The 24,936-nt window shown below is 58.0% G+C and overlaps 10 protein-coding genes across 10 annotated transcripts; 5 read left to right on the top strand and 5 right to left on the bottom strand.

Annotated features, from left to right (window-relative positions):
* Window positions 1-377: 377 nt before the first annotated feature.
* rhoC (GTP-binding protein rhoC) lies at window positions 378-1,471 on the top strand (the record flags this gene model as incomplete). The annotated part of the gene is made up of 3 exons (XM_037318079.1): window positions 378-665; window positions 810-1,013; window positions 1,097-1,471. 3 exons carry the CDS (start codon window positions 378-380, stop codon window positions 1,469-1,471), a joined length of 867 nt encoding a protein of 288 aa, XP_037183167.1.
* Window positions 1,472-2,270: 799 nt separating this feature from the next.
* Window positions 2,271-3,308, top strand: CGCA056_v002821 (uncharacterized protein; the record flags this gene model as incomplete). Its single annotated transcript, XM_037318078.1, has 1 exon — window positions 2,271-3,308. The coding sequence occupies one exon, from the start codon at window positions 2,271-2,273 to the stop codon at window positions 3,306-3,308; it is 1,038 nt and encodes a 345-aa protein (XP_037183168.1).
* Window positions 3,309-3,429: 121 nt separating this feature from the next.
* On the bottom strand, window positions 3,430-3,873 carry DAD1 (DASH complex subunit DAD1; the record flags this gene model as incomplete). The annotated part of the gene is made up of 3 exons (XM_037318077.1): window positions 3,430-3,564; window positions 3,647-3,709; window positions 3,772-3,873. 3 exons carry the CDS (start codon window positions 3,871-3,873, stop codon window positions 3,430-3,432), a joined length of 300 nt encoding a protein of 99 aa, XP_037183169.1.
* A 1,013-nt stretch (window positions 3,874-4,886) lies between these two features.
* On the bottom strand, window positions 4,887-11,136 carry CGCA056_v002819 (Uncharacterized protein; the record flags this gene model as incomplete). Its single annotated transcript, XM_037318076.1, has 9 exons — window positions 4,887-7,380; window positions 7,437-7,814; window positions 7,867-8,338; window positions 8,394-8,610; window positions 8,661-8,752; window positions 8,809-8,971; window positions 9,822-9,919; window positions 9,975-10,782; window positions 10,840-11,136. 9 exons carry the CDS (start codon window positions 11,134-11,136, stop codon window positions 4,887-4,889), a joined length of 5,019 nt encoding a protein of 1,672 aa, XP_037184198.1.
* Window positions 11,137-11,584: 448 nt separating this feature from the next.
* On the top strand, window positions 11,585-12,621 carry CGCA056_v002818 (putative 4-hydroxy-2-oxoglutarate aldolase; the record flags this gene model as incomplete). The annotated part of the gene is made up of 2 exons (XM_037318075.1): window positions 11,585-11,936; window positions 12,038-12,621. The coding sequence occupies 2 exons, from the start codon at window positions 11,585-11,587 to the stop codon at window positions 12,619-12,621; spliced, it is 936 nt and encodes a 311-aa protein (XP_037184197.1).
* A 512-nt stretch (window positions 12,622-13,133) lies between these two features.
* On the bottom strand, window positions 13,134-13,598 carry CGCA056_v002817 (uncharacterized protein; the record flags this gene model as incomplete). Its single annotated transcript, XM_037318074.1, has 1 exon — window positions 13,134-13,598. The coding sequence occupies one exon, from the start codon at window positions 13,596-13,598 to the stop codon at window positions 13,134-13,136; it is 465 nt and encodes a 154-aa protein (XP_037184194.1).
* Window positions 13,599-15,278: 1,680 nt separating this feature from the next.
* On the top strand, window positions 15,279-17,116 carry CGCA056_v002816 (uncharacterized protein; the record flags this gene model as incomplete). The annotated part of the gene is made up of 2 exons (XM_037318073.1): window positions 15,279-15,796; window positions 15,859-17,116. The coding sequence occupies 2 exons, from the start codon at window positions 15,279-15,281 to the stop codon at window positions 17,114-17,116; spliced, it is 1,776 nt and encodes a 591-aa protein (XP_037184193.1).
* A 265-nt stretch (window positions 17,117-17,381) lies between these two features.
* alt2 (Cytochrome P450 monooxygenase alt2) lies at window positions 17,382-19,016 on the bottom strand (the record flags this gene model as incomplete). Its single annotated transcript, XM_037318072.1, has 1 exon — window positions 17,382-19,016. The coding sequence occupies one exon, from the start codon at window positions 19,014-19,016 to the stop codon at window positions 17,382-17,384; it is 1,635 nt and encodes a 544-aa protein (XP_037184196.1).
* Window positions 19,017-19,851: 835 nt separating this feature from the next.
* alt3-0 (Cytochrome P450 monooxygenase alt3) lies at window positions 19,852-21,549 on the bottom strand (the record flags this gene model as incomplete). The annotated part of the gene is made up of 4 exons (XM_037318071.1): window positions 19,852-20,026; window positions 20,076-20,841; window positions 20,892-21,402; window positions 21,454-21,549. The coding sequence occupies 4 exons, from the start codon at window positions 21,547-21,549 to the stop codon at window positions 19,852-19,854; spliced, it is 1,548 nt and encodes a 515-aa protein (XP_037184195.1).
* A 937-nt stretch (window positions 21,550-22,486) lies between these two features.
* alt4 (FAD-linked oxidoreductase alt4) lies at window positions 22,487-24,177 on the top strand (the record flags this gene model as incomplete). Its single annotated transcript, XM_037318070.1, has 5 exons — window positions 22,487-22,621; window positions 22,679-22,946; window positions 23,004-23,395; window positions 23,448-23,845; window positions 23,913-24,177. The coding sequence occupies 5 exons, from the start codon at window positions 22,487-22,489 to the stop codon at window positions 24,175-24,177; spliced, it is 1,458 nt and encodes a 485-aa protein (XP_037184190.1).
* Window positions 24,178-24,936: the final 759 nt, after the last annotated feature.

Here is a 24,936-nt window from a genome sequence, read left to right as displayed (position 1 = left end):
CACCGCATGCCGAACCAGAACCGTATCTCAACGGTATCCGACTGAACTGAACGCAGCAGCACGACCGCCACATTCGAGGAAACCGAGAGGTTGGAGAAAAAGCAACTATCCGTACCACACCACCGCTTTCTAATCTGTACCCGGGGAAACATCTACAGCCCAGACAACATTCGCATAAGTCACAACTTTCGTCTTCTCCCCCCTCAACAACCCCTCCCCCTCAGACGAACGAACGGCCCCTACCTACTACACACCTACACTTCATCATCATCAACAACAACGCACCCGCATCACGCAACGAGGGGCCGCGCCGCGAAACAACGTTAGTTTGTCGTCGCACAACACCCACACCACCACACACTTGAGTCTGCCGCATTATGGCGTCCTCATACCAACGCTCCTCACACCAGTACTCCTCGTCCCAGACCTTCAGCGAAAAGTACGACGACGGCCTGGGACGCCCGACCACCTCCCGCCGCAACACGCGCCTTAGGAGCAGCGACGGCACCGTCAGCACCACAATGAGCTCTTCCACAGGGCGCGAGAGCGCCGCAACCCACGTCACCGAGGGCCCTGCCTACTCCAAGAAAATTGTCGTCGTCGGCGACGGCGGCTGCGGCAAGACTTGTCTTCTCATCAGCTACAGCCAAGGCTACTTTCCAGAGGTAAGGCACCGCACAGAAAAATGCCATCCCAATTTCGTCCCGTCACCGCACTTCGTCGCTGCTGGGTTCGCAACGCTATCCCTGCCCATTTGGCGCTTCGGGCAACCGAAATGAATCAAAATAATGCTGACCATGGCGACGCAGAAATACGTCCCCACCGTCTTTGAAAACTACATCACGTACCCGACGCACCCGCCGTCTGGTAAGACCGTGGAGCTGGCGCTGTGGGACACGGCCGGTCAGGAGGAGTACGACCGACTGCGACCACTTTCCTACCCGGAGACGGACCTGATATTCGTGTGTTTTGCGATTGACTGTCCCAACTCGCTAGAAAACGTCATGGACAAGGTACCCCCCTCTGATAACAATGCCCCTCCTATCGGGCGGACCCCGTTTTTCCTCCCGCTAATGCTAATTTGTTCTCATCGTAGTGGTACCCTGAAGTCCTCCACTTCTGCCCATACACCCCTCTGGTCCTCGTCGGCCTCAAGTCAGACCTGCGCTTCAAGAAGACATGTATCGATATGCTCAAGACACAAGGCTTAACCCCTGTGACGACGGAGCAAGGCCGTGCCGTCGCCCGCAAGATGGGCGCCCAGTACATGGAGTGCAGTAGTAAGGAGATGACTGGTGTCGACGAGATCTTTGAGCAGGCCATCCTGACCGTTGTCGCCAACGACCGCAAAAACCTCGAGGCCCAGGCAGCCGTCTCTTCGTCACAACACGGTGCCCCTAGCAGCAGCGGTGGCATCCCAGGCGTCGGCCCTCTTAAGAAGAAGAAGAAGAGGAATTGCAAGATCCTCTAAGTCTTGACGACTGTAACGACAAGGCATAGGAAGGCGGAGGGCGTAATGAATGACTTTTGTTTTATCTGCATGATCTCGTCACGACCTGCTACTATTACGATCTGGAAAGCATGCGCCGCCATTAGCGAAGGGGGCGTCTCCTGTCCTGGGGGCTGGATGAACTCTAGACCGGGGACGACTTTCCCTTCACCAGGGACGTGGGATGTGTGTTTTTTTCTTTTGACTCAGGGGGAGAAGCACGGTATATAGGGGGGAACGCGGAGGGAAGGTGGTGAGACCTGAGTTGCAGACTCAATCCATACCCCTTACACACGACACAAACGGAGCGGGTACGGAGAGACCTTGATGGGTTTCTGTATCCAACAGTATTAAACCAAGTGGGAACTTTTCTATTTCCTATCTTCTTTTTTTCTTTCCTGTAGCATCGGGTTTTCTGTCTTGATAGGGCATTCCAGGGATAGGAAACATGAAATGTTAAAAGCATCAAAATTCAATGGCTTCCAAGGTTCGCAACATGTGTGGAGTATGAAATGTTTAAAGTAGAGAAGTCTAATGATTCTATTATTCGTGAGTTATGCACTGCTCTGATATGATACTAGTTTTAAGTTTGGTGATGCTATTGAGGTTGACTCGAGTTATGAGCAGCGGGACCATCGGAGAAATGGGACTGAAGGACCATATATATGGATGGATGGGATTTTGCAACGAGGATTGAGAATTCGATGTTGGCCAATACCCCATCTGTCAATCAATCTAAAGCAAACAAACTACCAGAACCTCTAGCAGATCCTTGCACATCATGTCATCTACCCAAGTTCAAGTTGCCGATCTCCCTCGATCTGGTTACTGCCATTCAGGCTGCGGCAGCGATGCAGGCTCCACCACAACCACAACTGATGGCGGCCCTTCTTCAGACGACGACAGCTTGTCAATAACCTCCAAGAGCACCACCGCCACCATCACAACTAATGGCTGCTCAAATCCAGACGACGGCAGCTCAAAAAGAGCAACCGCCGGCACCAATACATCTAATGGCGGCCCATTCTCAGAAAACCCATTTTGTCTCATGGTGTACGTCGATGACGAGATGACGGCGTGCGAAGAGCATCTGAAAGTAATCCGCCAACAACGCGAGGTCCTGCTCCAAAATGAGCATCTCGCGGCGCGGTGCGCGGAGAACGTCAAGAAGACCGAAGAGGAGCTGCGCCGCGGGGCCGCCTTCGCGAGGGAATGCAAAGTGCCCTGGGCGTACGCCTTTTGGGGTAAGAACCTCGGAGAGGACGCCAAGGCTGCCCGGAGAGAGCAAGAGGCCAAGCTGCGTAGGCTTCTATCGGGGGTGATGTACAAGTTTGAATCCGCCAGGCTGCGGTGCGAGCGGACCAGGGGGGTGGTCGGTGCCATCCGGAGGGCGCTTGAGGCGCTCCAGGAACGGGCTAATGGGCCGTGGGGTGTCGTTTCCGAGCTGAGGGAGCGGCAGGTTGAGGTGTACCAGTACAGTGATTCCAAGATCTGTATCAAGGTACGGCATGAGGGGGAGCCACCACGGACGGAAGTCTTGGAGGCGCATAAGAGGGGGAAGAAGTTTTGGGAGCAGCAGCAGGGGCTGATGAGGGATGTTCTTGAGATGGAGAGGGTATTGATGTTTACGGCGACAAAGTGTGTTGTTGCGGCTGGGGAGGTGAGGGGGGTTAAGGAGAAGGGACTTGAAGGGATGATACGGGGCGTCAAGCGTGTGGTTGATGCGATGAAGAAGAGGGAGGCGAGCGAGAATGGGTGTGAGACGAGCTTATGGGGGAATCTGCGGGCTATCAGTTGGTCCATGATGCGTTTTTGGTGATAAAGTCGGCATCATTGCCTCCTCTGGTGCACGCATATCGCATCGAGTTGAAGAGCAAGCCGAGCATCCAGTCGACGTCGTATATCCTCATCATTTCCGAATACGTATGGGGGTATCAATTTCATGAGCTCGCCTCGCTCTTCGAATCGCCGTCGTTGCTTCCTTCGCCTTCCTTGGGCTGCTGCTCGGGTTCCTTTGCCATGACGTTCTCGAACTGCGACCACAGGGCCTCGACGGAGGAGAACTCGTTGCCGACCTGCGTTGGCGAATGCATCAGCCCTTGTGCTCAATATCTTGCAGTATCATACGTCGCAACGATCGAAAGTGGACAGTCTTACCGTGATGACGGCCTCGAGGGAGCGATTCAGCTTGTTGATGTTGGCGAGGACATGCTCGAAGCTCTGTTTATTTTCAATGTCAGCTGCTATGTATTGACATGGGCGACGGGTCAGGCAGTATTCACCATTGCGATTTCTCCAATCAGTTCCTCTCGCTGCTGCTCGAAGTAGGTCTTCTCCCGGCCGCCGGCCTGGGAGTGGGAGAACGACCGCTGGTGTGACGACATGTTCTCGTTGGTGGTGAAGCTGTCGTCGGGGTATTGCGAGTCGCGTCGGTGAAGACGGCGCGTTTGCTGCGGGATGGCGGGGTACTGTCACTGCTGGATCTGGTGGGGTGGACTGTGCGGGGTGCGAGGAGTCTTATGGGCACTGTGGGAACAATGCCCTCAAAATAGAGGAATACCTTAAACATCTTGATAGTCTTCTTATAGCGGCAAAGGCGGGCTGCGTAATCCCAGTCGATCAGTTCTCATCAAATGAGAAAAAATAAAACTTAGAAACATCAATACCTCTCTAGAACATGTGATTTCTCTGCGTGGTCTTGCCGCAGAAGACGGAGCAAAAAGGTCGAGCATCAATTAATCAGAGTTGCGAATAGCCTCAACTAGTAAAAGATTGCGCCGAGGGGGAATCGAACCCCCGGCTCCCCGACGCTGCTGGATGGCAACGGAGAATTTTACCACTAAACCATCGGCGCTGATTGGTTGTGTTGAGTCGTTGAGAGTTGACTCAAGAGATGGCACTATATGCCGCATGTACATGGGGCTGTGGATCATTGTGAAGGAACTCAAAGACACTGGACGAGGGTCCCTTTCGAGGGGCATGAGCATCTTGTTGATTGGGAAGGCAGTGTAAGTTTTTCTTGGTGCTCTCGAGCTTAGTATACGATCGTCTTCTCTGGATTGTTTATTACTTATCTTACTCAACTTAGGAACTCTATGCGAGAAGAATAAAGACACAATTAGGGGAAACGAGCAAGAAGACAAGAAACGACAGCAATCAGCTAGAAAGATCATAGAGAAAGAACAAAAAATGTTTCAGAGGTTCAAAAAGAGCGATATTATATGAATATGAAGTTGAAGGACATGAGCGATTTCAACTTATTCCTCACTTCATGCGGAACGTAACTCTCCCGGAAAAGTACAGAACAATATCATAAATTTCAAATATGCTACCATAGACCAAAACCTCCTTTACCAACTCCAAAAAACAATGACTTGCTCGCTGCATACCGCCCCTTTTAGGCAGACTCTCCCATGCTCTGAATCATATCAACCGTCCCGTTCGCCACGCCCACAAACCCATTCACCTGCTTCTGCTCCCCCTGGACCCGATCCTCGGGCCTGCCCCAGCCGCCACCGCCAGGCGACATGACCACGATGCGGTCGCCCGCCTCCATCATGGCGGTGTTCTTACCGCCCAGGTTCACGACCCTCCCGCTCTTCTTGATCCACACATTACGCCCCCGCTGGCCGTCCTCACCGCCCCTCAGCCCGTACGGCGCAAACGACCGCCTCTCGCTGAGGATGCTCGCCTTGATGGGGATGCCGAACTCGATGTCCCTGATAATCCCGTCACCACCCGGGTGGGCACCCTTGCCTCCGCTGTCCTCCCTGAGACAGAACCGGCGCAGGATGACGGGGTACCGCCGCTCGAGCGACTCCGGGTCCGTGATGCGCGTGTTGGTCATGTTGGTGTGCACGCCGCTGACGCCGTCCCAAGTCGGACCGCCGCCGGCGCCGCCGCAGATGGTCTCGTAGTACCCGAACCCGGTCTCGGGGTCGTCGGTGCCGAAGGTGAGGTTGTTCATGCAGCCCTGGCTGGCGGCGGCGGCGCCGAAGGCCTTGAAGATGACGTCGACGACGCGCTGGGAGGTGAGCACGTTGCCGGCGCACACGGCGGCGTGCTCGGTCGGGCGCAGCAGCGAGGCCTCGGGGACCTGCACGTCGATGGGCCGGATGGCGCCCTGGTTGAGCGGGATCTCGGCGTCGACCATGCAGCGCAGCGCGAAGATGATGGCCGAGTTGCAGATGGCGATGGGCGCGTTCCAGTTGCCGTACGCCTCGGGGCCGGTCCCGTCGAAGTCGAAGACGGCGCCGCCGGTCGCCGGGTCGATGGTCACCTGGAGCTGGATCGGCGTGCCGTCGTCCATGTAGTCAATCGCGGAAAGGGGCGTGCCGTCGGTGCGGGCGTGGATCGTCTTGAGCATGTCGCGGACGGCGCGCTCCGCGGCGCCCTGGATTTCTTCCATGTAGAACTGGACGACGTCGATGCCGTAGTCCTCGATCAGGGAGTGGATCAGCTGGCTTCCGCGGCGGTTTGCCGCGGCCTGGGCCTTGATGTCGGAGATGTTGTCGCGGAGGCATCTGGTTCCCTGGCAGCCCGGGGAGTGAGCCGGTGCCATGAGGAGGTCGGTGAGTTCCTTCTCCTTGAAGACGCCGCCCTCGACGACCTTGAACGCCTTGATGACGGCGCCCTCCTCCCAGAGCTCCTTGGAATTGGGCGGCATGGAGCCCGGGAGGATGCCGCCCACATCGGCGTGGTGGCCTCTCGAGGCGGTCCAGAAGATGATCTTCTTGCCCTCGGCGTCGAAGATGGGGGTGATGACCGTCAGGTCGGGCAGATGGGTGCCTCCGCACACAGGGGCGTTCGACAGGATGACGTCGCCCGGCTTGAGGTTGCCCGCCCAGTGGTCAATCTGCCACTTCACAGCAAAGGCCATGCTTCCGATCATGGCCGGCACGTGCGGCGCGTTGGCGACCAGCCCGCCCTCGGGCGAGAAGACGGTGCACGAAAAGTCGAGCCGCTCCTTGATGTTGGTGCTCACGCTCGTCTTCTGCAGCGCGCGGCCCATCTGCTCGGCGACGCCCATGAAGCGGTGCCCGAAGATGGACAGCTGGATCGGGTCGACCGTCGTCGCGGACATGGTCTCCTTGGTCCCGACCTTGACGTCGATGACGACGTTCTCCGAGAGAACCGTCGCCGCGGCGTCGGGGATGACGACGATGGTCTGCTTGTCGTCCATGATGAGCGCGGGGCCGGTGACGCGCGAGTGCGGCGCCAGCGTGGCGAGCCCGTACACTGGCGTGTCAGCCCACCCGAGCCCCTTGAAGTAGACCTTCTTCGTGGTCTTGGCCGCGGGCGCCGGGACGGCCTTCTGCGCGGCGAGCTCGGCCGGCCAGGGGGTGGGCAGCTTGACGGTCGTGCGGCCGATGGCGCGGACGCGGTAGTCGTCTATGATGACGTCTCTGCCGACGGGGAGGAAGCCGAACTGCTTCTGGTGGGCGGCCTTAAAGGCCTCGAGGTAGCCGCCGGCCGCGGTCTCCTGGATCATGAGCGGGGTGTCGCTGCCGTGGAAGCGCATGTTGAGGTAGCGCTCGGCGTCGATGCGGGCCTCGGGGATGCGCTGCATGAGGAGCATGTCGGAAGCCTTGGCAACGAGCTTGTCGAGCTCGGCGGCGAAGACGGGCAGGTTGGCCTCGGAGTAGGCCAGGGCGCAGGGGGAGCGCTCCTCGTGGACGACGTCGGCGAGGGCCATGCCGTAGGCGGAGAGGACGGATGAGTACTTGTGGACGAGGACGCGGGAGATGCCCAGGGTTTTGGCGATGTCGCAGGCGTGCTGGCCGCCGGCGCCGCCGAAGGAGGCGAGGTTGTGGAGGCCGGCGTCGTAGCCCTTTGCCTCTGTAAGGGTGCGGATTGGGCGGCACATTGACTCGTTGGCGACGTCGAGGAAGCTGAAGGCTGTTAATATCACTTGACTAAAATTAGGGGCTTTTGAGGAATTGCTTACCCTGCGGCAACTTCCTCCACACTAAGACTCGTGTTCTCATCTTTGTTGATGCTGGCGGTGAGCTCCTTGAACAAACGCCTACTGGCATCGACATCCAGGGGCAGGTCTTCATTGGGACCAAAGATCTTGGGGAAGAACTCGGGACGCAGACGGCCGAGGACGAGGTTTGCGTCCGTGACGGTAAGGGGACCGCCTTTGCGGTAGCAAGCCGGACCGGGGTGGGCTGAGGCGCTCTCAGGGCCGACCTTGAACATGCCACTTTGCCAGCTCAGGATGCTGCCGCCGCCCGCTGCGACGGTGTTGATGTCCAGCTGTGGCGTCTGGACCATAACGCCCGCGGTTGTTGTCTCGAATACTTGTTCCAGCTCGCCCGCGTATCTAGATTCCCGTTAGAATTCGGTTTTCCTGAGCAGATGTGTCGGTGAAATACCTCGAGACGTCGGTACTCGTACCGCCCATATCGAATCCAATAACGGGAGTCTTGTCAAGCTCATCGTAGCACGTCCTCGCGTATCCAACGACACCACCAGCAGGGCCCGACAAGATCGCCCTCAAGCCAGACAGGCCCGAGAACTCGACCAGACCGCCGTCGCTCTGCATGAACTCGCAGCGGCACCCGCTCGTGCCCAGGTCCTCGAAGCCAGCCTCGAAGCCGGCGATGTACCGCTTGATCTCGGGCGTGAGGTAGGCGTCCGCCGTTGAAGAGTTACCGCGCGGCACGATCTTGACGACGGGGGAGAGCTCGGCGCTGGGGGAGATGTGGGTGAAGCCAATGTCGGCGGCGAGCTGGGCTATCGCGGCCTCGTGGTCACGGAAGGTGTAGCTGTGCATGAGGCAGACGGCGATGGAGCGGTAGCCTTCGTCGTATGCTTCCTGGAGGGCTTTTCTTGAAGCCTCGAGGTCTGCGATGGAGTCGTTAGGCAAAGGTTTTGGGCGTGAGTGTATGGCATGACTTACCTAGAGGCTCGAGAACACGGACGGCCTCGCCGGTGACGCCCTTGACGAGAGCGGGATCTGAGTCGATGTCGATGGTCTCGGGCTTGTTGCTCTCTGACCACGCCTCGAGGGTCACTCGCTCTGGAATCTCAATGACCTTGGAGTATAGGACGTCGGGTTTGCGGATGGCGAGGTCGAAAAGTTTCGGTCTTGATTGGTTGCCGATGTGAAGCAGATCCTGCTTATGTGTTAGCATTGAAGACGAATGTTTTGGGTGAGTGTACTCACCCTAAGACCCTTTGTGACTGCGAATACTGTGCGCTCTCCTTTCCTCTCGAGTAGCGCATTTGTGGCGACCGTCGTGCCCATCTTGATAGATCCTGCGCCTCGTCAGTTGATGCCGCTAATAAACAGAGTTTCGTGAAGTAGAACTCACCAACGCCTCTCAGCGAAATCTTCTTTCCCTTCGGGTACTCCTTGCCCGTCGCCTTCTCCAGCACTCTTCTGATGGCCTCGGCGGGGGCATCGGGGTAGTTGGCGGGATCGACGGAAAGCAGCTTGACGAGGATGTCATCTTGACCGGGGACGGAGGCGACACACTGAATTGTCAGATTTTGCTGGGTATTGCGAAAAGCAGACGAGACTTGCATCGGTGAAGGTGCCACCGCGGTCGATGGATATCCTGATACCCTCAACTGGACCTGGAAGAGAACCCATTCTGCCCTTGATCTGTGAGTTTGTGGTAGGTGGTGGTGTGTAATTGTAGTGTAGATGAGGGTGTCGACAATGTCTTGAGAGGACAGACTCTGAAACGGGCTCTGAAGAGATGGAAATGGCGATATCGAGATGAGGTTATCTCAATCGAAGCAGGACGTCGCGATGATTATACCAGTCCCCCCTCAACTGAGGTGCGGTATCTACAGCGCGCCCAAAGAGGCAATCCTCCGAGGCTCGCAGCCAGACTACCCTCGGAGCTCCATCGGTGGGCTCTTCGGCGACCGTGGACTTCTCCCCGGGCAAGACGTGCTCCGCAAATCCCATCACAAGGAGAGGGGAGGGGTTGTGGAGGCGGAGTGAGACAGAGAGCTCCTCCCGCCTCATCTGAATCGCGATAAGAGACTCTGTAGTGATGGGGGAAATGGGGAAATGTTGCCCCTCCGAGAGGCCCTGAAGGGCGGTTGGTGTGAGTGGCGGGGGTAACGGGCCTTATCAGCTTCGGGAGGGGTGTCCGAGGGCGCTTTCTGTAGGTGGAGCTCCGCTCGGCGCCCGGCGTGTGGTTGTCGGCATCAACCTTGCCCGGAGCGATTACTTTGGCTTCTCAATTGGCCGTACGGTGACTTCGGAAGAGATTCAATTTCACGATGATTGATGGCAGAAAATGATAATCATGGAAGTTGAGTAAAATGTCTTCAGATTGATATGCTATGTAACTCATGCGACGCTCCTAACAGTGTCATCCAGCGCCTTTGCAAAGTACTCGACATTCTTCTCGTTCAGCCCAGCAATCGAGATTCGTGATGTATCGGCCATGTAAACGTGATACTTTTCTGTTCCAATTGTTAGCAAACTGCTTTCCCACTCCGCGAACCATGGAAGTCTCACCTTCAAGATGCTGCACCTGGGCCTTGCTGATGCCCGTGTACCCAAACATGCCGCTCTGCTTGACGATATGCGACCAGTCGCCCGGCGTCTGCAGCCGCACCAGCTCATCATGCACCTTCTTCCGCATCGCCCGGATGCGGCCCGACATCGTGACCAGGTCCTTCGCCCACTGCTCCCTGATCTCGGGGGTCCCCAGCACCTTGGCCGCGATGCGCGCGCCGAACGCCGGCGGGTTCGACACCGTCGCGCGCTGCACGTTCTCCAGGATCGAGTTCACCGTCCTGGTAGTCTCTGCGGAGTTCGCGACAAAGGTCACGGCGCCGATGCGCTCGCCGTACAGGCCCATCGACTTCGCGAACGACATGCACACGGCGGCCTCGAGGCCGAGCTCGTCGACAAAGTAGCGGATCGCCCACGCGTCCTCGTCGACGTTGCCCGAGTTGAAGCCGAGATACGCCGAGTCGAACACCGGAAACACGCCGCGCTCGATGATGACGGCCGCGATCTGCTTCCACTGGTCCTGGGACGGGTCGCAGCCGGTCGGGTTGTGCGCGCAGGCGTGCAGGATGACGGCGGAGCCGGGCTCGGCGGCGCGGAGGGTGGCGATGTAGCCGTCAAAGTCGAAGGCGCGGTCCTTGTAGTAGGGCAGGGATTTCACGGCGAAGCCCATGGAGGCGAAGAGCAGGTCGTGGTTGGACCAGGTCGGGTCGGTGATGTAGATTGTCTTGATGCCCGTGTCGGCCTTCTTGAGCGCGAGGCCGGCGAGGAGCAGGGCGCCGGTGCCTGAGAGGGATTGGCATGATGCGACCTGTTGTGTGGTTGTCAGTGAAGGTTGACCTAGAGTTGTATAAGTGGCTGGTTTTACCCTGTTCTCTGCGTAGGCCTTGGTTGGGCCGAAGACGAGCTTGACGGCCTCGTCGCGGAACGGCTTGAATCCTGCGATGGGGAGGTACTCGTGTCCTGGCTCTCCGAGGGCTGCCTCAGCCGCTCTTACTGAAGGCAGGATCCAGGGCCGGCCATTCTCGTCGCGATATGTGCCCTGGCCGAGGTTCACCTTGTTCGGGTCCGTGTCGGCGAGGTAGCGCCTGGTCACGTCGAAGATGGCGTCGGGCGGGATGAACTGCGATCTCTCGAACGCCGAGGTCTGCTTGATTGAGCCCATTGTCACTGTGGTTTTTACTGCGACGAGATGTCGTTACGATGGAACAAGAGGCACAAGCACGGTCCAAGTGGACGTCAATCACGATCGAGGGATGGCGGTTGTGATAGCAGGCCTTCCCATTTTCGGGACCCCAGCCGATTCGGAGACGAAAGCCGGTCAGTGGTGGCCGGCACCGGCGCTGGGCCATTTCGGATGAGGGGCCCGCGGGGTTCGTTGTCCACTTTCATGGATTGCGCCACGAGATAATTATCAAATGCTCCGAGGGCAACAGGAGTGAAGTCCGCGCTATCAAGTGATGGAGCACTGGATGGAGCAGTCGGCGGGGGAAATAAGAGCAGCTGGCCCTGGTGTGCGTCTTGTGTGCTTGGGTGTTGGTAGAATCGTTGTGTGGTAGCTCACTCAGTACACCCCAAGTCACACGTTTGAAATCACATAACCCCGAAACAAAATGGCGCCCCGTTGTCCTCCCCGCGGCATCTACGCCCCCGTCGTGGCCTTCTTCCACGAGGACGAGACGCTCGACGTAGACGCGCTCAAGACGCACATTGAGCGGCTCTCCAAGTCGGGGGTGGCCGGGCTCGTGATCCAGGGCTCCAACGGCGAGGCGCCGCATCTGCTCCACTCGGAGAGGCAGCAGGTCATCGCGACCGCGGCGGCGGTGCTCAAGCAGCACGGCCGCCCCGACGCCGTCATCATCGCCGGCTGCGGCGCCCAGAGCACCCGGGAGACCATCCAGCTGTGCAGCGAGGCCAAGGGGTCCGGCGCCGATTACGCCCTGGTGCTGTCGCCCAGCTACTGGAGTAAGTTCTGTGTGCATGGCAGCCATCGGAAGCTGATCCGTTGTGCATCATGCATGATAAACGTTGCAGTTTGCTGACTCGGCAATTTGTGTGATGAACAGCCGGAGCGATGCAGAAGCCCGTCATCCAGAAATTCTTCGACGACGTCGCGACGGCCTCCCCCATCCCGATACTGCTCTACAACTTCCCCGCCGTCACCTCCGGCATCGACCTCGACTCGGACCTGATCGCCGCGCTGGCGGCGTCCAACGACAAGATCGTCGGGTGCAAGCTGACGTGCGGCAACCTGGGCAAGCTGCACCGCGTCGCGCACGACGCCAAGATCCCGCAGCCGTTCGCCGCGTTCGCGGGCAAGTCTGACTTCTTCCTGCACGGGCTGGTCGCCGGCTCCAACGGCGTCATCGCGGCGGCGGCCAACTTCGCGCCCAAGGTGCACCTGCGGCTGCTGGAGCTGTACGACGCCGGCGAGCTGAAGCAGGCGCAGGAGCTGCAGACCAAGCTGAGCCAGGCGGACTGGGTGCTGGTGCAGCTGGGAGTTGCCGGGTTGAAGGCTGCTTTGGACAGGTATTTCGGGTACGGTGGTGGGAGGAGTAGACGGCCGCTTGGCATGGTTGCGAGCGCAAAGTTTGAGGGAGAGAAGGATGCCGTGCTGAAGGGCTTGGTTGATTTGGAGACTTCGCTGTGAGTCTAGTTAAGCAGTAAATTGATTTAATTGCGACTGTCACCACCTGGCACGATCCTGTGTGAGAAAAACATGAAAACGAAGGCCATGGAGAGCTCTGGAATTTATTGATAGCCTTTTATTCCTTCCTAGTTTCGACAATGTCAGAGTCTCCATTGTTGGAATTGCCATCAAGTATTTTGACCCCATTTCGCTTGCTCCTGTCATCATCATCTACCAATCCGTCGGCACTGACAGTGACATGTGCTTTGGGCACTTGGCAATCGCTAAAGTCCACGACGACGGAGATGAATGCCTCAAAGTCCCCAAGCTCGCCATGCAGTTTACGCGACGCGATCAACGTAAACCTAATCTCAGGAGTGAACAGATTTGCCGTCCATGGTATCGATGGTCCTGGACCTAGATCTGAATTGTATGTCTGGAGTAGCATGACCTGCTCATAGTCGGGGTTAACGAGACCGACCCCGATGAAGATGTGATCTGTGAAATATCAGTGAGACACAGCGCGTTGAGCACTAGCCGTGTACAAGAGGCCTTGCCCTTCCCGTTGTTGCGAATTGAACCTCGGTTCTGAACTCAAAACCACCTTTCGCCTCCGTTGTCTGACCTTTTGTTGAAGCATCGTCCCAGACGACAGCACCATCCTGCCTCGTAATACCGACGACGGATCCTCCGGATCCCAGCATCACTTTTCGGAAAGCTTGTGTGCTGTTATTGAATACCTTGTCGTTGGTCGTGGAGCCATGGACTGCGAAGGGAGTGCTGTCGATTTTGAAAGTCGCCGTGCTGGAGCCGTCGGCCTGAGCTTCAATGGGCGGTGACGACCGAAATACTTCTCCGATCAGTTTTTGCTTTCCCCGAGATGGCGCAGGTGCGAGAGCGACAAGCGACAGCGCTGCCACTTGTTTTTGACCTGGATAGTGTAGATCTGAGAATCGATGGCAATCATCTATTGGTGCTCGACCTTGTGTTTGAAGCATCGTCGCGGCCAGCAGTCCTGCTCGTTTTATTCTTTCCCAAATGCCCCTTGTATGCCAGCTGAATGGCAGCCTTGAAGTCCCAGCCAGCCACATCCTTCAGCTTGCTGTAAAACCAGTAATATCACGGAAATCACGGCCAATAGACCTGGAGCATGATATAGATGAACATTGTGTTATATCACCAGAACAAGTAGAAGGGGTGTGTTGCATGTATCGACATCGGTGTACTAATGGATGTCACGTCGCTTCAAAAGCTCCGCCTTCCCGGCTCCGGCGACACCAACTTGTGCATTCATGCTTAACCTACTAGGTACCTCAATTCTTAGCAACTCCAGCCTCTGAAGCCAAAATGTCTCACCGCAGATCTCATCTCAATGCGTCCTTTTGCTCCAGTACCGTAAGACGCCCGACTTGAGTGCGCTGGGCTGCTTAAGCTTACTGCGTAGCACTGGGCGGCACACCAAGACCATCCTTATCCGCTCCCTGTCGGGGTGGCATGTGAGCCGTTTGGTGTAAGCCCATTGGACAAGATCGACCAGGGGTGGCTGATGGTGCCAACTCTGGAATGCCTGAAGTCGTGGGAAGACACCATCTTAGGCATCTTGGGTACCTTAGGGTGAGGTTGCTGGCTGCTCCCAACTGTCTACTAATCTTTTCTCCAGCGTATTCCCACTTGTTAGCTAGACCTGGGAACATGAAGTTGTCCTGACAAGTCTGGGTTGATCTCATCATGCTTTTCAGCATCAATCCAGCTCAAATCACACAGTCAGTCTCACAGAATCTACTCTCGTTGATCCAATGGCGCGTCCCCCGCCTGATCGGCACTGGCGCATGCACAACGGCCGTGACAGAGCTCCTTGCGGCAGCTGAAGCCGATTGCGGCGTTCGCCATTGAGTGACATAGTGTCAGTCGGTTCATTTCATTGGCTGAAGCTGGTGATAACGAAGCCGTCCACCAACCCCGCCCGTCCAATGGTCTCTCCTCCGCTTCATCACCAACCCTCCATCTTGCGCCTTATCATCGGAGGCACCTCATTGCACCCTCGCCCAGGTAAGGTAAGCTGCTGCCATGCTACCTCGACTGCTTGCTTCACCCTGGACTGTCAATCATCTGCCACGTTCTCCACCCCACCAGCTGCAAACACTTTAGACTGTCGACGCACCTCCGACGCCATTCAGGATGGTGCCCCTCCATCCCATCGCCAACCAGCAGCCAAGCTCTGTCAGGACGGCAGCTTTGCGAACCAGGCTCTCGATACCGCGACCAACACCGGCTGGTACCATGACTCGGACGATGGGGCTGGCTAACGAGCACGTCATTGTACCACCTACTTCGCCCATCAGGATAAGCGTCTCGATGGCACTCTGCGAACCATTGGAGGAGGTGAAGGTGAAGGCTTGCGACCCGTCTAGGAACATGTCAGCCCAGATCTCCCTCACCGTCTTAGCCTGCCGCCGCAAAGCTGCATGCAAGTCGAGCATTCTTTGTTCTTCGGGTCCTCGGGCGCCTGCGCAAGCTGTTCTGGGTAGTCCTCATTTATACATCATGCTGCCCTCCAGCCCCGTCCGCCCAGAGCTTGCCTCCTCGTTGTCACAGACACTTGTCGCAACCTTGATCGTCTGTTCAAGTCGATAGTCTTGATCGCAGACTCCTGCGATCACCCAAATCTCGGCTTCAGGATGTACAACCCGTCGGTGATCGCCTTCACGGCGGCCCTCTTGGCGACGGCGACAGCTCAATCCTCCAATCCTACAGTATGGGCTTCGGTCGCCCTCATGATGCACGGCGAGCGCACACCTCTACGCAGCGAACTCTCCGACGTCTTGACTCCCCGAGGAGCCCAACAACTACATGCCCAAGGAAACGCATTTAGGACTCGCTATCTCTCTGGCATCACGCCTACCAACTCGTCCGAGAGCCGGGTCACCTCCCGCTCCCCAATCCGAGACATTGCCCCCAATGTTGTCGACCACGCCCAGCTCCATATCCTCTCGGTCCCTGATGCGCACGTCGTTGCCGGCGCGCAGGCATTCATGCAGGCACTCTACCCGCCCATCAGTCACACATTCTCGGTAGACACTGGCGGATCAAACGTTTCGTTCTCGACGACTTCAGGGAACTACACCGAGTACCCTCTGGACGGCTACCAGTACCCTGTCATCCAGACTGCTGGGTATTTGGATCAGAGGTCAATTGGGTGAGTGACTAACTGTGCCTCAAAGCGCACTCGTTCAGACTAACATCGAACCCTACGCAAAGCCTCCGAGGCAACACAGAGTGCACGCAGTGGCAGGTCTCGACGCAGGTCGACATGACGCGCGACCCAGACATGCTCAAGCTCTACAACTCTACCAAAGCCAAATACCAGTCCTTCTTCACCACCCCGCCCCTCAACGACGGTGTTTACTCCCTCGCGAACGCCAACTTTTGGGACGCCTACAACATCTGGGACTACATCCGCTACCGCTACTCGCACGAGGAGGCCGTCTACAACGCCCTCATGGACGCCTACGTCAAGGACAGCCAGTTCCTCCAGGTCTACAGCAGACAGCAGCAGCTGGCTCTGTACTCGAACCAGGAGCCCTCCGGCCTGGCCAAGGGCGACAGGATCCGGACGGTGGCCGGCATGTCGTTCGCCAAGCAGGTCGTGGACGCGCTCAAGGCCAACGGCAACTTTGGCGGCTACTCGCGCAAGCTGACGCTGCTCTTCAGCTCCCAAGAGCCCTTCCTGTCCTTCTTCTCGCTCGCCCAGCTCCAGCGGGGCAACACCTCGCTCTCCAGCCCCTTCTGGAACGTCCCCGAGCCCGGCGCCGCCATGGTCTTCGAGCTCATCGGCGACGAGCCCGGCCGCCCCGACTCCTACCCCAAGGACAGCAACCTCTACGTGCGATTCCTGTACCGCAAGAATGCCGACCCGAGCACTCCATTCGAGGAGTACGCCCTCTTCGGCTCGCCCGCCGCCGAGCCGCGCGTGACCTTTAGCTACTTCAAGCAGGAGATGCTCAAGTTCGGCGTCGACGTGGCGACCTGGTGCAGCATGTGCGCGTCCTCGCAGCCCTTCTGCAGCGTGCGGAGCACCGAGGCGCCCACGATCGGCGCAGCGATCCGCGCGGTCGTGAGGAAGCCATACGTCGCAGGAATCATCGGCGGAGCGATCGTGCTCGCCGTTCTCGGCCTCGTGGTCGCGGCGTTCGTCTTGGCCGGCTTCCGGATCCGGCGCATGGGCAAGGAGGACAACAAAGACGGCCACCAACCCGCAGCCAGCCTTGGCGGGTTCAAGGCTGCGGAGAAGATGGCCAGCGATCCCGATCTGTCCGTCTCCAAGCGCGGCGTCCCGCACGAGAGACACGGGAGCTGGGAGCTGCGGGAGGGGAGGGATGTGGTGACGGGGGTTAATGGGGCGGGCATCAGCGTGGACAAGAGCAGCTCGGCCAGCAGCGTGCATGGCAAGGACCTGGATGATGATGGCGCGAGCGTGATGGGGGCTTCGCCGGTGACTCCGAGGGAGAGCGTCTGAGACACATTGTTGGGAGTGATTAGATTCGGAATATTTTTTGGCTTTCATTCATGATACCCATTGATCCTCTTCGTGACAACACTCGCTTGGACTCGGAGAGAAGGATTTACACCGGCATTGGAAGACTTGAACATTCGCTTGAAGCATCTGGAGCATATTTGATAGAGATAGGCGAGTACAGAAACTCCTTCATTGATCTTCATCTACATCCTCATCATAAACGGACGGAACCACCATCCACTTACACCTCACACTGACCATGGCCTCACTCCTTCGCAACCCTCAACCGACACAACACCGCCTCATTCCTATCAACCATACTCCCCGGACTACACACCACAGTGAAATTATGCCAATCCCGCGCCGGATCCACGCCCAGCCCCTCCACGCCCTCGTACCGCTGCAGCATCCTCACAACCACATACCCCGCCTCCGTCAGCGCAAGCTGCTGCCCGATGCAGATCCTTGGCCCGCCATTGAACGGCGCAAAATGCCACGCAGCCCCCGCGGCGCCCCTCTTGGCCTCCCACCGCTCCGGCACGAACTCGTCCGCGTCGGGGCCCCACAGGTCCTTCCGCCGGTGCAGCACGTGCGTGCTGAAGTTGACCTCCGTGCCTTTCGCGACGAACACGGGTGATGTGCCGTCTGCCCCGCCGCCGCAGGGGAGGGTTGTGTCGACGAGGGCGCGGCGCGAGTTGAAGGGCACGACCGAGTGCAGGCGCAGGGTCTCCGAGAGGACATGCTGCAGGTATGTGCACCGCTTCAGGGTTGCAAATGTCACCCTCTCCGCTGGGTCGTCGGCGTAGGTGCCAAAGGTAGACAGTACCTCGGCGCGGAGCTTGGCGAAGACGCGCGGGGAGCGGAGCAGGCAGTACCACACCCAACTCATCAGACTCGCCGTGGTATCGCGGCCCGCGGCGAGGAGGCCGAGGACCTGCTCGCGGACCTCTGTGTCGTCGCCGTCGCAGCGCTCGCGGAGGACGGTGAGGAAGTCGTAGCGCGCGAGGGAGTCGCCCCGTTTCTGGGCGTTATCGGAGGCGGCGATGGCGTCGTCGACGAAGGCGTGCAGCGTCCTCACCCAGGAGCGCAGCTCAGAGGTGCCGTAGGCCCAGTAGAAGCTGCGCAGGCGCATGCGCACGCCGAGGAGGGCCAGCATGCGCTCGAAGGCGTGGTGGAAGGCCATCCCCGGGTGGGCGTGGTCGTCGCGCAGGCGGGCGGCGAGGGTGGAGGTGCTCTGGCCGAGGAACAGCTCGGTGGCGGAGTCGAGAGTCAGGGAGGGGAGGAGGGAGGCGAGGCTGACGGGGGCTGTCCATCTTTCGGAGAGGCCGCCGCGCTCGATGCAGCGGAAGAGCGTCTGGACATGCGCCTCGAGGAGATCCAGGCGGGAGACGTTGTCGCGGCTGAAGAGCGGGCGCATCATCTCCCTCGCAGAGCGCCAGGCGGGCCCGTCGGCGGCGAAGATGCTGCGGCCGAGGACTGCCTTGAGGTTGGTGCTGCGGGCGGCGCCCATGCCGAAGTCGGAGAACTGGGTGGCGAGCAGGGCCTGGACATTGCGCGGGTCGGCGGTGACGAGGTTGGTGGTGCCGAGGAGGGCGATGCGGAAGGTGTGGACGCCGAGGGCGGCGAAGCGGGCGGCGACGTGGTCGGGCGTGCGCTGCTCGCGGTCCGCGCGGAGGGAGGCGAGGACGGTGTCGATGCCGAGCGGGAGGGTGGTCGGTTCGAGGGGCGGTGGTTTGCAGGACAGGCGGCGGGCTTTCTGGGCGAGGAGGAGGGAGCGGAGGGCGGAGTTGAGGACGAGCACGGTGGTGAGGATGATGGGGAGGAGGAGGTAGGGGGAGAGGGTGGTGAAGCGGGTGGTGAGGGTGAAGGCGGCGTCGAGGAGGGGGTTTGGCGGCGCCATGGTTGCGAGACGTTGGTGAGGATGTCTTGTCTCTGGCGATGGTGTTTCGGTGTTCTGGTGGTGAGGTTACGGCAAGAAGCTCATCTTGGCATCGGGAGTGAAAACACCACGAGAGTCCGAGTGTGTGCAGAGTTTGGCCATCATCGTGAGCTTCGGTGAGCTCCGGGCTCTCGCGGGATGACCCCACGACGGCTCATCTGTCGAGCTGTTTATTGGTCAATGGACATACGTCACTGCCCCTCGTGAGCCCCGAGCAACGTGCTTTCGACGAGGCTTGGCATTGGTTAAAGAGCTTGCAGGTCGAAAGGGGTAAGGGAATCATGAAAAGACGGTCTCCATCGGGTCCATCCCGACGCGGGGGCTGACGACCCGTGGTCTGGGGATGGGTATCCTTGGATGTGTCTTCCATGACTCGGCAGGACCACGCTGTTGGGAAGTTGACAAGCATCAGGGGTCAGGGGTTCTCTGGATGTTGAACCCCTGGACAAGGACCCTGACTCGGGAGGTCGAAGGAGATGGGCGCGGCCAATGAGACAAGAGCAATTTGAAGGCAACAGGGAGGCCGATCGATGCCGGCACGTTGTGGCATCATGGCCGTGTTTGTCAAGAAAGTTTCTAGGGTGTTCATGAGCGCCCGCGAATGGTTCGTCGGATGGTTTGCCACGTTTTGCAGAGTTTACGGGAACGAGGACAAGATAGACTTCCCGTCGTTGGACGGGCAGAAAACTCAAAGAGATTAGGAGCACTTCATCGAATGATTGTATCTTTACTTTGGCACGTGGGCTCCATCAAGCATCAGATACCATCAAGCTGGTCTACATTACGCAAGATCCGTCTAAGCAGCCTGCTCGATGCCCTCTCTAGGACGCAGCTTAACCCACAGCGGCAGCTTCTCCCACATGATGTACGTTCCCTGCGGCGTCCACCAATCCTCCGACAAATCGTTGGCCTCGAGGTCAAAGTACCACATCATCTTGGCGTACGCAAGGCTCATCTCGGCATATGCCATCCTGGATGCTGTCAGTTCATAGTCGAAGTTGTTGAGTGATGTAGACTTACGGCTTTCCAATGCAAATACGCTGCCCGTAAGAAAACGGCTGAACGGCTGCCCTGTCGTCGTTGGCAAACTCGGAGCCGGGCGGCAGCTCAAGCCATCTCTCGGGCACAAAGTCCGCGGGGCGGTGGAAGTTGTGCTTCGAATGCCCAGCAGCGAACTGGTTCACCGCAACCGCATACCCGCCCGGAACCCATTTACCCTCAATCACCTCCCCCTTGCCCGGCACCCAGCGTGGCAGCGAGCCCGGCGTGGGAGGATACAACCTCATCGCCTCGTTAATGCATGCGCGAAGGTACTTACAGTTCTGCGCCGAGACCATCGTAATCTCCTCCCTCGTCTTAAACGCGCCCCTCACCTCGGCCTTGAGCTTCGCCAGCTTGTCCGGGTTGTGCAGCAGAAAGTACGTCAGCCCAGACATGCCGCCGGCGGTGGTGCCGCTGCCGGCGACGATGAAGGTGCCCGCGAGCATGACGAGCTCAAAGTTGGACAGCTTGACGCCGTCCTCGTCATTGTGCAGGATGTACGACATGAAGTCCTTGCCGGGGTTCCTGGCCGCGATGCGCTGGCGCACCTTGGCCTCCGTCATGGCGAGGTGCTTCTTGCGCGCTTCCGTGACGCGGCGCGGGGTGACCCAGGTGAGGAAGTCGAAGAAGCCGTACTGCACGGCGAGCTGGATCCAGACGTAGGCGGTAGCGCGGCCCATGATGGCGCGGATCCAGGGCTGGTCGGCGTTGTCCAGGGCTCCTGCGGGAATGCCGAAGGCGAGGTCTGTCACGGATCAGTATCCTATCGGCTCTGCTCGTGAGGTTTCAACTCACCAGAGACAATGTCGAACGCAAGCAAGTTGAACCACGTCGACATATCCACCGGCCCCTCCCTACATCTCTTCATAAGATGCCTCACCATGTTACCCGAGTGGTTCTGGAAGTAGTATTCCTGCTCGCGCAGCGCCTTCTCGGAGAAGGCCGGGTTGATCGCCCTGCGCAGCCTCGCGTGTCTCTCCTGGGTCTCCGTCATGAGCGTCTTGTGGCCGTTGAGCTTCGCGGGCGCGATGCCGCGGCCGTCGAGCGCCTTGGGGAACTCGGGGCTGCGCTGGCCGTAGATCTTCTTCCACGCCGCGCCGGAGGTGTACGACAGCTCGTCGGGCGCGATGCGCACCACGGGGCCGTACTGCTCGTGCAGCTCGCGGATCTTCCAGGTGATGCGGCCCTTCATGTTGACGTAGTTCCATGGCAGGCGGGAGATGGCCCAAAGCTTGGGGCCCGGGTAGTGGCGGAGGGGGCTGAGGTAGAGGTAGTAGATGGACCTGCAGGCGACGTAGAAGAAGATCTGGAAAGAGAGGTCAGGTTTGGTGGTGATATTCGCAGGAGGACGACTTACAAGACCCCAGAAGCTGAGGAAGAGGTTGGTGAACGTCAAAGCTGGAAGTCTGCCCAGATGAGCAGCAAGCTGCTCGGGAATCTGTATCTTCACCATGATGGCTTACAGTCGCCGGGTTGGCCAAGAGTGACGACTTCTCGATCTCAGTATCGACGAGCTCAGCTTCAATGGCAAGTTGAGAAAGCCAGACAGCTACAGAAACTCGGTTCTCGATCTCCCCCCAAGAACGCGTGGGCCAAACTGGAAGTTCTTCGGAGCTCTCCCCGTAATGACACGCCCCATGACATTCTTTCAAGACAACGTAAAGCACAGACAGCTGGCCCCCAGCAAGGATCATGATCAACTCCGAAGACCATCTGCCAATGACGTGACTTAACCACGGCACGTTCCTGGCGCCCCGCATAGATGGGTTCGAGAAGGAACACGATAACGAGTCCCTCCCAAAAGTTCGCCAAACCGGCGGTGCATACGCGGATCGGTGACCGGGGAGCCCCTGACTACCATCACCATACCCCTGAATGCCGGCCGATTTGATCCAAATATGGGGTGTTCAGCTGCACGAGAAAAGCTTATTCTACCGGCAATCCCTGAAGAGACCCGTCGCGCGGTGCACGAGTCAATGCTTGTTTGGAAAACAAGCTCACCAACCCCGTGCTTGGCTGTTCAAGTACCGAGCCGCCGTTCGTGAAGGATCAAGAAGCTCATTGGCTGCAGATGGCACCACGTGCGGTCTGAGATCTTCATGAGGGCGTTCAAGCTGATACCTCTGGGGAGTTATTCTGCCGTTGAGGACTCCGCCCCAAGGGACCCTGGTCCCCAGACAGGGGACGTTTGGCTGTGGGGTCTACAAGCTCAGGGTAGCTGTTCACGATAGCTAACATGATGCGGAACGCGGTGGGGAGCTCAGGGTAGGAGACATGTGACGTCGCCGAGGTCGGCCTCTGAGTTCCTTCGGCGCGGTGTTGGGCGGAGTGCGTTCTCGATAGCTTCATCACCACTCTGGCATTTCGTGAACGCCAAGACAAAGTCAAAGATGACCACCGCGGCTGACAGAGAGAGTATCCAGCTAGAGCTGGTGCCGAAGCTTAGTGCTGAAGCAATCCTCCACTGGCCTGAATCCGAGGGCTTCAACAAGTCGAACTTGCGGTTCACTGACTATGAGCGGCCGGTAAGACAAAAAGCTCCGCCTTTTGGTCGAGAAGAACGGCTAACGTGAGCATTCAAGACTTACCTGGTGTCCATTTCACCGGGCAGTGACGACGATGTGATCGAGATCGTCAAGTACGCGAAAAGCAAGGGCGTTCCCTTTGCCCCGCGTTCCGGACACCATGCCGTGACGACGACGATGCGACATCTCAAGAACGGTATCCTCATCGACATGCGATCGTTGAACAAGCTCAGCTTCGATGCCGAGAATCGACAAGTCACAGTCGGAGGTGGTGTGATCACGGACGATTTCGTCAAGTTCCTCCAGTCTGTTGGGATGGAAGTCAGTGAGTAGTCTCGCTTGTCTCGATTGAAGGTTGTTCAATATCGCTAACGCCGCAAAGACGTGGGATCTTGCCCGACAACGGGCGTCATTGGCGTAGCTTTTGGGGCCGGACTGGGTCGGCTCCAGGGCAAGTACGGTTTCTTGCACGACAACATGGTGTCTTGCAAGCTAGTTCTCGCCGATGGCAGCGTTGTGATGGTCTCAGCAGGGACAAATCCTGATTTGTTCTGGGCCATCCGTGGCGCCGGCCACAACTTCGGTATTGCGTTGGAGGCAACGTTCCGCGTTTACCCGCAGGCGAATAAGGGTATTCACTACACTTGGGACCTAGAGTACACTGTCGATCAGTGCGACGCTGTCTTTGAGACGCTGAACAGTGTTCACGAGGAAATGCCAGCCGAACTGGCCATCTTCATCTTGTGGATTCGGCAGTCTGATGGCGGCAGAAAAGTGAGAACCCGTCTTACACCGGTCTTGGACCGTTGCTAACCCTTTGTCTTAGCATCACATTCTCGTCAACCTCGTCTGGTCCGGAAACGAAGCCGACGCAGATCCCTGGGTTGCCCGATTCGAAAATCTCGATCCCGTGCTGAACAGCGGCAAGTTCACGACCGATTGGGCAGACCTCCCTTGGACGACATACAAAGGACAGAACAAGGTCCTCAGCAAGCCCGAGGTCTGGTCTCTGGCCCCGAACAAGATGATGGGCGCAGCCTGCGTCGAGAAGTTTGATCTCAAGACTACGAAGACCTTCTTCGAGAGCGTGAAGTCTATGAACGAGGAGTGGGCTGGGAAGGGCTTCTTCGGAGCCATGTTTGAGTGTCTGCCGCACCAGAAGGTCAGGGAGCTCCCGGACGAGGCGACGGCTTTTCCCTGGCGTTGGGGATCGAACCATTTCTTGTGAGTTGCAACTATACTAGTGGGCATGTTCGGCCGAAGGAGAAGTAACTGACAGTGCTTCGGACAGGATGTTGATGGCTACTCCGATCAAACTGGAGAACAGAGCGCCATTCGAAGCACACCTCGACAAGTGGAAAAAGGAATTCATCGCCACTTCCGGATACGGCCGGCTACAGCAATACGTCAATTATGGCAACACGACGTCTACGATGAAGGATCCCGCAGAGGCGTTGTACGGTTACGAGCCCTGGAGGTTGGAGAAGTTGCGAGCGTTGAAGAAGATTTACGATCCCAATAATGTGTTTCGCTGGTATCAGCCATTGGTGGAATAATGCGTTCCGTTTAGAAAATGCGAGATTGAGTTTCTTTGACAATTGAATAGAGTTTTGAATACCACATGGCATAGATATTATTCGCCTTATGCAAATTGCAAACGTCACAAAGACTACACAATTTCCTTTGATTCTTTCGCTATTTGGCAGTGTTTGGAGGGTCTAGCTTTCTGAACATAGTCTCTTGAACTCACTCGCAATTCAACGTCAAATGCCACAGCAAACCCATTCCCAACATCCACAGACGGCCTCGGTGTTTTCGAGAATTGCGAAATCGGACTGGAAGCTGTCTCTCCACCGCCAGGGGTGCCATGTCCCGATCTCCCCCGCGAGCAAACACAGCAGCGGGCGGGAGCCGACGAGAGACGCGTCACAAACGAGACAGCAATGCCGGCGGCAATGCAGCCTCTACGAACACCGCTACTGGAGGACAACGACAGAAATCCCCCACGTGCTCACGAGAACCGGAATGTCTTATTACCATGGTGTCGGGTCTTCGCCAATCGTTCCAGCAATAGCAGGGTGTGTGTTAAGGGCCCGAGTCATTGCTGTGTATCACGGCCCCGCAAGCAATATCAAGAACCTCGCAGACCCATCCGGAAGAGCCCCAGTCCAACGGCACAACTAGGGCCCCTCAACCACTTTGGCAGTCGACTTTTCCACAATGGAGACTATCCATTCTCAAACGTCCCCCGGATTTGAACCGCTCTTGGCAGGACCCTGGCCGATCGGGCTGTGGAACGGGTATCGCAAAGAGTC

Source organism: Colletotrichum aenigma, assembly GCF_013390185.1.
Source record: "Colletotrichum aenigma strain Cg56 chromosome Unknown KSG_Cg56_contig02, whole genome shotgun sequence".
In the NCBI taxonomy this organism is placed as follows: domain Eukaryota; kingdom Fungi; phylum Ascomycota; class Sordariomycetes; order Glomerellales; family Glomerellaceae; genus Colletotrichum; species Colletotrichum aenigma.
The sequence above is the reverse complement of the archived record's forward strand: the minus strand, read 5'-3'. Positions and strand labels throughout refer to the sequence as shown.